This window comes from Rhinatrema bivittatum, chromosome 10 (assembly GCF_901001135.1).
Source record: "Rhinatrema bivittatum chromosome 10, aRhiBiv1.1, whole genome shotgun sequence".
Lineage (NCBI taxonomy): Eukaryota > Metazoa > Chordata > Amphibia > Gymnophiona > Rhinatrematidae > Rhinatrema > Rhinatrema bivittatum.
The window spans coordinates 80,932,216-80,941,892 of NC_042624.1; the positions used below are offsets into that span (position 1 = coordinate 80,932,216).

The 9,677-nt window shown below is 41.9% G+C and overlaps 1 protein-coding gene across 1 annotated transcript; it reads left to right on the plus strand.

The window, feature by feature from the left end:
- The first annotated feature begins 4,456 nt into the window (after positions 1-4,456).
- On the plus strand, positions 4,457-9,186 carry BARHL2 (BarH like homeobox 2). The gene is made up of 3 exons (XM_029618811.1): positions 4,457-5,048; positions 6,751-6,976; positions 8,874-9,186. Exons 1-3 carry the CDS (start codon positions 4,457-4,459, stop codon positions 9,184-9,186), a joined length of 1,131 nt encoding a protein of 376 aa, XP_029474671.1.
- Positions 9,187-9,677: the final 491 nt, after the last annotated feature.

Consider the following 9,677-nt stretch of genomic DNA (forward strand, 5'->3'; position numbering starts at 1 on the left):
CACCCAATGTGGTGAAAATAAAGAGAGGCATTATAAAACATAATAATGATTTTAGTTAAAGGATTGTTTTTAAAATGTATCCAAAACTTGATATGAATTGTAAGTGTTCCTTTTAAGTAAGGGAATAAGGGGCATGTTGGAATGTAAAATACTGTTTGTTTGTTTTTTTGGTTCTGCATACCTATAATAAACTTCCAGGAAGAAGGGGGGAGGGAGAAGGGGGAATACTATATAGAATAAAAGTTTAGAATGTCAGTCACTTATTATATACAGTCTATATTTCCTAAAGTATGTTTCAGAATCACAATCGTTTCCATAATCTCCGTCAATATGTACAAAAAAAAAAAAGTCTGAACTCAAATCCAATTCTCTTTAGTAGTTCAATTATTGGCTGACGGACTGTAAGGGGAAAAACAGCTTACAGGAAACATCCCCAAGAGCCATACACTAGCACTTACTGTGCAAAGATCCAATGTATTTTCTCAGACAAAAAGCCTGTTTGCGTGCATCGCCGCCTTGTGGAGCAAGGCGAAAACTTACCTTTACCACGATTGTGTCGTTTCAATAACTGGACGCTTAAGTATTTAAATGTGAATAGAGAGACACAGCAAATCGGAGCTTACCAGGATCGTCGCAGTTCAGCTTACCAGGATCGTCGCAGTTCAGCTTAAATTAAAGACGAGCAACTGCTTCCGAAAAAAAAAACCAAAAAAACCTGTAGGAAAGCAAAAAAAAAAAAAAAAAGACACCGCTTATTAAAAGCATAAGTATTTTACACAAGAAAACGTGTTACATTAGCTAGGGAGTGTTCAACCATCTTTATGTTTCCTAACTGTTTAGTCAATAAATACTGTGTAGGAAAGTTGACAGTTACACAGAAATACAGATGTGCTGCGGATAATTTGATAGCGGATAAACTAAAACTTTCTCCTCGACCACTAAAACTTTGTCCGATGCTTACAGATCCTATAGTACAAACAGACAACTAGGTGCTGGAATGCCAGACAAACCAGAAATTAAAAGGAGCACAATTTTAGAGCCTCCTGACCAACTGGAAAGAAAAGGGGGCAAAAAAAGTATGGCTTCGCTTATATTGTTCCCCTGGATTGTTGCTATACTTCAGAATAAAATAAAAATATTACATACTTTACAGAAAATTCGACCTTGGTTTTATTGATCTAAAATAGTAAACATGGTGTTTGACTTTCCATGTTTTTTTTGCCATTCAGGTTTTTCCCAAAACAATCTAAAGTAATTCATTTTAGCAATTCCAATGTGTTGCCAATTGTATTGTCAAGACAAATATTGCCTAAGAGCGTTTTGATATCTATAATTTAAGAGAAAATCCCGCTTACATACCGTTAATAACTAATTTCTAAGATTTGCTTTGCTTTTAATATACTTCGCAGAAGATACAGATGTAAGGCTTCTGGAAATGTCAAATGATTTAAGATTCCTCTTTCACTGAATTTTAATTAACAAACATTTACAGAATAATATGATCTTTTTTCAAGCCTTGCAGATGCAGCTTCCGAAATACACAGAAGATGTTGCTAACAGAATACATACGTTTCGCCATAGTTTCTTAATCAACCGTAGCTCAAGTTTTAATCTTCTTTATGGAGAACGTTACATTTAGGCGCATATGGTCAGTTTAATTTCTGGTTTTTAGCAGCTCAGTTTCTGCTGCAGGCACTTGCACTGTGAAGTCATTTTGCCGACAGAAGAAAAAGGAAAACAAAAACAAAACAAAAAAAAATCCGTAATGAATTATTTATACTAAAATTAGAATAATTGATTTCTGATGGTGCTTTCTGTTCAGTTATATATATTTTCCATGCTAAAATTAATCCTTTTACAATTTGTAATGCAGCCATTTTTTTTGGGGGGGGGGAATAATTTCAAAAAGAATATCAATCGCGCCCCCCATCCCTCCTCCGGCCTCAAGTGGCATCTTTTAGCATTTTGTAAGAATTTAAAATTGTCTAGAAACCACATACCATAAAGAAGTGCTTCCCTCATTAAAGCACTTTATTTTTACTTTATTCTATGCAAAAAAAAATGGCATTGCTAAATGTTAAAGATTACTATATCTATATTTATAGATCTGTATCCCTATAGATCCATAAACATAAGGCAACAATCCATTACTAAGCACAATATGTGAGGCTCAACTGGACTTAGGCAGTACGCTATTAAAGAGGGGCTTGCTGTGATGGGGCAGTCAAAACAAGAGGATGCTTTCAGCTAGCAGTTAAGAACCATCACGGCAAATCTGTTTCAGTATCGACAAAAGCAGAGATCTCTCTACAGGCACCTATCCGCAAAGAAGATCAGCACAGCCCTAACTCAGGTACAGCACTTGATTGTATGATTCTCAATTATTCCGCTCTCGTCATCCTTTGTAACTAATATCTGTCATCTCTATCATGTACTGCTATTAACGCATGTTAGATGCATGTGTTTTCTCCCTACCCACAATCTTCTCGCATCCTATCCATCTAGATCAGCCGAGCTGTACCCAAGTACCTTATAGTCCCTCATTTTTCAGTGAAATTACACGCTTTAAATAGGCGGATTTCATCAATTAAATTCAACGTAATTTATGCTCGGTATTTTAAAAATCTATCTATCATAATATGTTCTAGTTTAATTAGAAAAAAATGATCGTCTATATTTATTAAATATATAACTTAGTCAAAAGGCTTGAAGACTTTAATTGCCAATATGCGAGTTAAGAAATATATTCTGCAAGCTGACATGAAAGCGAGGCTGTCATGGTATACTTTAGATTCATAGGGTCCTTAAAATGGTAATTCGAAGTAAAATGTAACTCAAAGAACTTTGAATCATTCATTAGCACCTTATAATTACTCTGCTAATTAGGTTGAACACAGTACTTAATCAGGAGTAATACGCCGGCTTGTCACTGGCACTTCCCATTACTCTGACATTCAACAAGAGACAGGTTGGAGTCGTCCTAGAGAAATTAACACAAGTTGCTACCCTCCAAAGAACCAGTGGAATCATTTCTCACTCCCGGAGGAATCGGCAATAACTATTTCTACTGGAAGAGGGACTCTAAAATAAAAGAATGAGAGAGTTCAGATGGGCTAATTAATTCAGGCAAACTATAGCGCTTAAATTCTGCTTTGGATTCTTGTTTATATAAACATACATTTATAGCGTATGAAGAATATATATAGATATAGATTATATATATAGATATGCATGTGTTAAAAATATTTTCTTCCAATTTGCTTATTTTCATGCTCGTAATTTACTTATTTTATTCGAGTGGAATGTTATTGTTTCCATAACACAAACAAGTTTTAAATATACCCCAAATGTGCTCATTTAAAGATATTTTTATGCGCGAAAGATCAAACAACTGAAGGCTTCGTCTATGAATACTACACTGAATAATGGAATTTAGTATTCTGTATTTATACATACAATGTACATTGTGTTCCTGTCCCGTCATCATTGGATACTTTTTTTTAATTTTTATTAATCCTGGCTCTTCCTTTAAGATAATAGCACAATTACTACCTTTTTTCTTTGTTTCTTTCTCTCTTCATATTTTTTTTTTGAGATTAGCGGCAAAGGAGGTATTTGAAAAAAATAAGAGTCCGGATTGCAAAAAGCAGGTGTGGAAAAAACTGTCCCCACTCCGCAGGCGTCCTCTTCCCATTGGCTGCTGGGGCACGGCGTCAATCTCGGCGGCAGAAGGGACCAATTGCAGCCGATCCGGGCCCAGTCCGCTAAAGGTTAGAGCGGGGAGAGGGAAAGGGGAGTCTGCGGACCCTGGCCGTGACGTCACGGGAGGAAGTGGCTGGAGCCGGGCGGGTGGGGAGGATTACAAGGGAAAGAGCGCGGTGGCAGCCCAGGAGTCAGCGGCGCGTCGTTTCTCCACACCTCAGCCTTGCCGGAGAAGGAAAAAAAAAGAAAAAAGTTGCCACAACTCCGGCGGCGGTGGCAACAGCAGGAGCCCGGCGAGGTGGCGAGCTGTGGGCTCGGTAGCGAAAGATGAAGTTGTGGCGGGGGCAGGCAGCCCGGCCCCTCGAGCTCCAGTAACTAGCGGACGGGCTGCGGGCAGGAGCCGGCACGTGCGAGCGCGCGCGCCTCCAGCATCCTTCCTCCCCGCCCCTCCCCTCCCCCCTTCTTCCCCCTTTTCGTTCGTCGCCCCGGGAACTTTCCCGTCCTCTCCCGCGAGTTGCGCCCAGGTGAAGGACACTTGGCTGCGGGAGCTGGCGACCACTTCGCGCCATCCATTGCAATAGTTCGCCTCCTCTTTTTTTTGTTTTTTTTTTCTTCCCTGTTTGTTTTGAAGTCCCTGTGTTGCTTTAGCTTCGATTCCCTCACCTATTCCCCTGCCTTTATTTGCAGCCAGCGCTGCCCTCGAGCTTTGCCCACGCCGGCCTGCGGGCGGGACCATGAAGGCGCGCGCCCAGGCATGAGCTCTATGGAAGGCTCCAGCTTCGGGATAGACACGATCCTCTCCGGCTCCGGCAGCCCCGGCATGCTGAGCACAGACTACCGGCAGCACGGCGAGGCCAGGCCGGCGGATTTCCGGGGCCAGGGGCCCCTGTCGCCCTGCTCGGACATAGACACTGTGGGGAGCGCCCCTTCGTCGCCCATCTCCGTCACTCTGGAGCCCCCGGAGCCGCACCTGATCCAGGACAGCATCCAACAGGGCCATCACCATCACCACCACCACCACCACCATAGCCAATCGCAGCAGCAGCAGCAGCAGCAGCAAAGTTTACAGCAGTCCCCGCCACAGCAACCACAGCTGGGTTCAGCCGGCTCTGCCCCCAGGACTTCCACGTCTTCTTTTTTAATTAAAGATATTTTGGGCGACAGCAAACCGCTGGCGGCTTGTGCCCCTTACAGCACCAGCGTGTCCTCTCCACATCACACCCCAAAATCTGAGGGCAACGGGGCGACAGAGAGCTTCCGGCCCAAGTTGGAGCAAGAGCTGCAGGACAGTAAGAGTAAGGTGGAGAGAGGACGGGAGGAGGTGCACACAGATATCAAGGGCCATGGTGAGTCCTCCGCAATATAGATTTCCTGAATTTGTGGCTGTGAGTGTGTGTCCGCCCATCTATATCTATATAACACGTTATATATACTCGGTGGAGTCCTTATAGACATAAAAGATGAGTGCCTGTGAATAGATATAGAGATCTATCTATTCTCCCGTCAGTATATTACTTCTTCCTTTTCTAAATTCCAAGCAGTAACCACAGTCACCACATAATAATTATTATTATTATTACCCCACTCTAGTTCTATTACTTTCATTTAGACTTGATAATATGCATTATCACCATTATTATCACCTCAGCAGTTACCAGTTTAAGGATTAAATAGGTGATACATACCATAGCAGGACTCCCACTGTTGTCAATAAAATGTAAGATAATTTAAAAATTTGGATTTGAAAAAATACAGGTCATTGTCTTGCTCTGGGTGATTTTTTTTTTCAGTTGAAGAGCAGTGTTGATTTTATTTTATTTAAACGGTTTTTGAGCGAAAATAAACTATATGTTATGAAAGATATACGTTTTGCCTTGTATGCATTTAAAAAATGTGAAAAGTATTTCCATATTTCTAAATGCTCTTTTCTATAATATTTTCTATAATCAGGAATTATAATTAATTCGAAAAATTACCCCCAGTGATTTTCAGCCTCATAACAATAAGCAGTAGATTTTTTTAAATATTGTAAAAATATGTTGCTTTTATTGTTCTAATTTAGCACACTTGTGTTATTTTCAAATCTGAAATGCACATGGAAGATTTGACAATAATATATATTTTTTTTGGGGGGGGGGGGGAACGTTGTTGGAAATGTCAGTTCTTTAACCGTGGAAGCTTTTCACTGAGGGATACTTTGAGGTGTGCAGCCACTGTAGACCTGTGTGAGTGCGTGTGTGTATGTGTGCATGCGTTTAAATTTGTCCCATGTTTGGAAACGTACAAAGAATAATAGAGACTGTCATGTTTACGATTCATTTTGGTATTTTAGCATTAGCATAACAGTGCGCAAAACAGATGTACAGTCTGGTCCGGCGATTTTTTTTTTTTTTTTTTTGTGCGGCAACCTCCCCAGTGGGTCAATTAGAGAGATTATTGTTCTTCCTGCAGGGAAGATCAAGGAGCGCTGCAAAACTGGTACAAACAGAGATGGATTGACATATTGATTTCCCAGCATTTCAGCAAGAAACCAAAGTTGACAAATAGAATCCGGAAATCTTAGCGCTGTCACCTGGACGTGCTCAGCAATCCGAGCTCTGCTTTGTGCCTGGGCGACACAGCCTTTCTGAAGTATTAAACCTACCCCCATACGCTCGCTTTAGTTTCATATTTCTCATTTGCAGTTGCCAAAAGAAATAAAACCCAAATTACAAAAAATAAAATAAAGTAAAAAATAAATAAGCATTAAAATATTAGGCAAAACAAAATGTTTTGTGGATTTATTCTGACCTGTCTTTCTCCCTTTTTAAAGTTTCAGAAGCTCTCTATGTAAAATATAAATTAATTTCATTTGTTTGTTGCCAAAATGTCACTTATTTATTTTAAGAACTTCACCGTTGTTTATAGCTGCAGTAGGCCATGAGAGTCATGTACCGAAGTCTTTTGGAATTTTGGTTCAGCTCGGGAGGTGTTTTCTGGATAAGTTTCTGGCAGGTTGCGATCTTGTGAGTTGCTTAAATTGCAGCTGTGGGTTATTTGGCTGTTTAGGCACGAAAGAAGAAGGCGATCGGGAGATTACGAGTAGCCGGGAAAGTCCTCCTGTCCGAGCCAAGAAACCTCGCAAGGCGAGAACGGCCTTCTCGGACCATCAGCTGAATCAGCTGGAGCGCAGCTTCGAGCGCCAGAAATACCTGAGCGTGCAGGACCGCATGGACCTGGCAGCGGCGCTCAACTTAACCGACACCCAGGTCAAGACCTGGTACCAGAACAGGAGGTAAGGGGCCGCAAGGTAGGCAGGAAAGCGCCCAGATTAATAACACACATATGCATACCCATCTTACCCGGAGCCTACACGGAAACTTGCTCATCAAACCCAAAACAGACAAAATAACACACTAGTATCACACTTGGCATCATAGGGGAAGTATTCATTCAATGTATAGAATAGGTTGTTTAGACTAGAAAATAAACGGAACTTATATATTGCCTTCTAAGAAATGGGTAATAAAACAATAGATGCAGTATACACTAGTTAAAGATGATTGCTTGATCACCATGATAATATAAACACGTGTTTTGTTCCATTTTCATAGCAAAGGAAGCAAGGTTTAGTAGTGAAAAACTTGTTTGAAACGAAAAAGGTAAAGGGGTTCTGTCCAGATTTAAGTTAATTGTATCGGGGTTCATTTTTTTCAGAATTAGTTTTGTGAAATGAACAAACGGTTTTGCTAAAATATAGGCTCGCAAGAAAGGATCAGGATAGGTAAAAAGATGGTGATTGAGCCCATTTTAAGATTCACTTCATATACAGACCATTTAGTCAGTGCGTACAGGAAGCATACAAATAGCTACATAATTAATAGAGTATTCGAGGGGGAAAAAAAATCAAAATCAACACACACATGGATAAGTAATGTGCACGTTTTGATGACAAAACTAGGGACAGATAAACTATTCCTGTGTGCCAACAAAGCAATGGTAAGCAATCCCACGTCGGTGTAATTATGCAGCGTTGCTCTTGGCATGGCTTTCTAATTCAATTAGACGTGGCTGCTTTTCTAGCTTACTTTTCTAATTTTTACTAGAAAGTTATTATCAAATGCAGTTCTTAGGTAAAAAAAAAAAAAGTCTACCAGTCTTCATTTGCTACAATTGAAGTAGAGATAGTGAATTTTAATTGTGATGGAACCGCAGATGACGCGGTTTGGGAACTACGTCCAGTTGTCATTTTTGACATAATTTTCTGTCTCATTACATACGGTTCCAGCCACCCTAATTCTGTCGGAAAACATTAGTGTCATTTGAATGCAATGTAAACAGCACGCCGTGTTTTGGTTATTAATTTTTTTTGCTGGGGTGGCCGTAAGTCTTTGCACAGGCTTGTCCCAAGGCTGGCGGAGTCCTCAAACCGAGGACAAAAGGAAGTGGCAAACTGTTTATCTGACATGATAAAACCATGTTATGAATGCCAAGACGGGGGAAACGTAGCCATGCATGTGTTTTGACGATTTTTCTTGAACTCTGATGAGGTTTTTGAAGAGATTCAATGATGGTAGAAAACTTCTTGGGGAAAATGTCTTTAAATTTCCTTTTTTTGTGTGTGTGTGTGTGTTTCTTGCTACCTTCAATGATCTAAGAGATCCTTTCTCGCCCTCTGTCTTCTCACACATTGGAGGAGATAGGAGCAGACTTCACATCTGTCTTGTTACGGTGTATAAAAGCCCTGTCATCAGCACATCATTTCTGTGACACTGCAGGAAGTCAGGGTATAGAGGGAGAAGAACGTTTAAAAAAATGCCAGGGAAGTTACAGCTTTCCTGTGCGGAGTTTTCTCTGGTAAGCATTACAACCCCCCCTCCTCCTCCTCGGAGAGAGAAATGCAGGGGGGGGGGGGGGGATATTATTCTGCTGTTACAGAATGGGCAGCCACGCTCTCAAATTATAGCTGGAAAAGGGACCGAGAGGCCGAGATGGCGATACCCCAGGGAAGGGCATGTTTTCAAGTAGAGCAGAAACAGTATTCTCTATTAGAAGAAGAAGATGAGCCACACTCACACACACACACCCATGATACTAACAGAAACGAAAAGTACGTTAATTAATCTCCATGTATTTGTGTCTGTCTCCGGCGGAGTTTTGTATTAAGCCTGTGTTTCCTTTCCTTGTGGCAGGACCAAGTGGAAGCGGCAGACTGCCGTGGGCCTGGAGTTGTTGGCCGAGGCTGGAAATTATTCGGCCCTGCAGAGGATGTTCCCCTCCCCCTACTTCTACCACCCCAGCCTGCTGAGCAGCATGGACAGTACCACGGCGGCCGCGGCCGCCGCCGCCATGTACAGCAGCATGTACCGGACTCCCCCTGCCCCTCACCCGCAGCTCCAGCGACCCCTGGTGCCCCGGGTCCTCATCCACGGCCTGGGACCCGGGGGGCAGCCGGCCCTCAACCCCCTGGGCAACGCCATCCCAGGCACCCCTCACCCACGGTGAAAACAAACAAACAAACAAAAAAAAAAAGCAGCACTCCCAGTACCACCTTTCACTCTTCCAGCAACCAAACTCCGGCAACCAGAACAACAACAAAACAAAAAACAAAACAAAAAAACATCAAAGGAAGAAGAATTAAAAGGAGCTAACTTGTGTGAGAGAAGCGGAGAGGGGCTTCTAATAGCCACCGACGGAAAGGACACCCAGCAGTTAATGAGAGCAGGGACTCTAGAATCGCCAGCCCAGAGTTAACCAGTAAGTGGAAAAGAAACCTCAAGTTATTGCACCAAATGATTTAGGGAATTAAGGAAAGCCAGAGTAGCACAAACAGGGAGAAAGATTTTTTTGGGGGGTTTTTTTTTTTGTTTTTTTTTTAAGGAGGTGTAATCCCGCAGTTTGGCTAGGTTCCGAACGGATTCGTGTACCAAATGGGGGTCGGGTGGCAGAGCGCTATTTCCCCAGTATTGTACAGGTCCCCACTCTCGACCGATAGG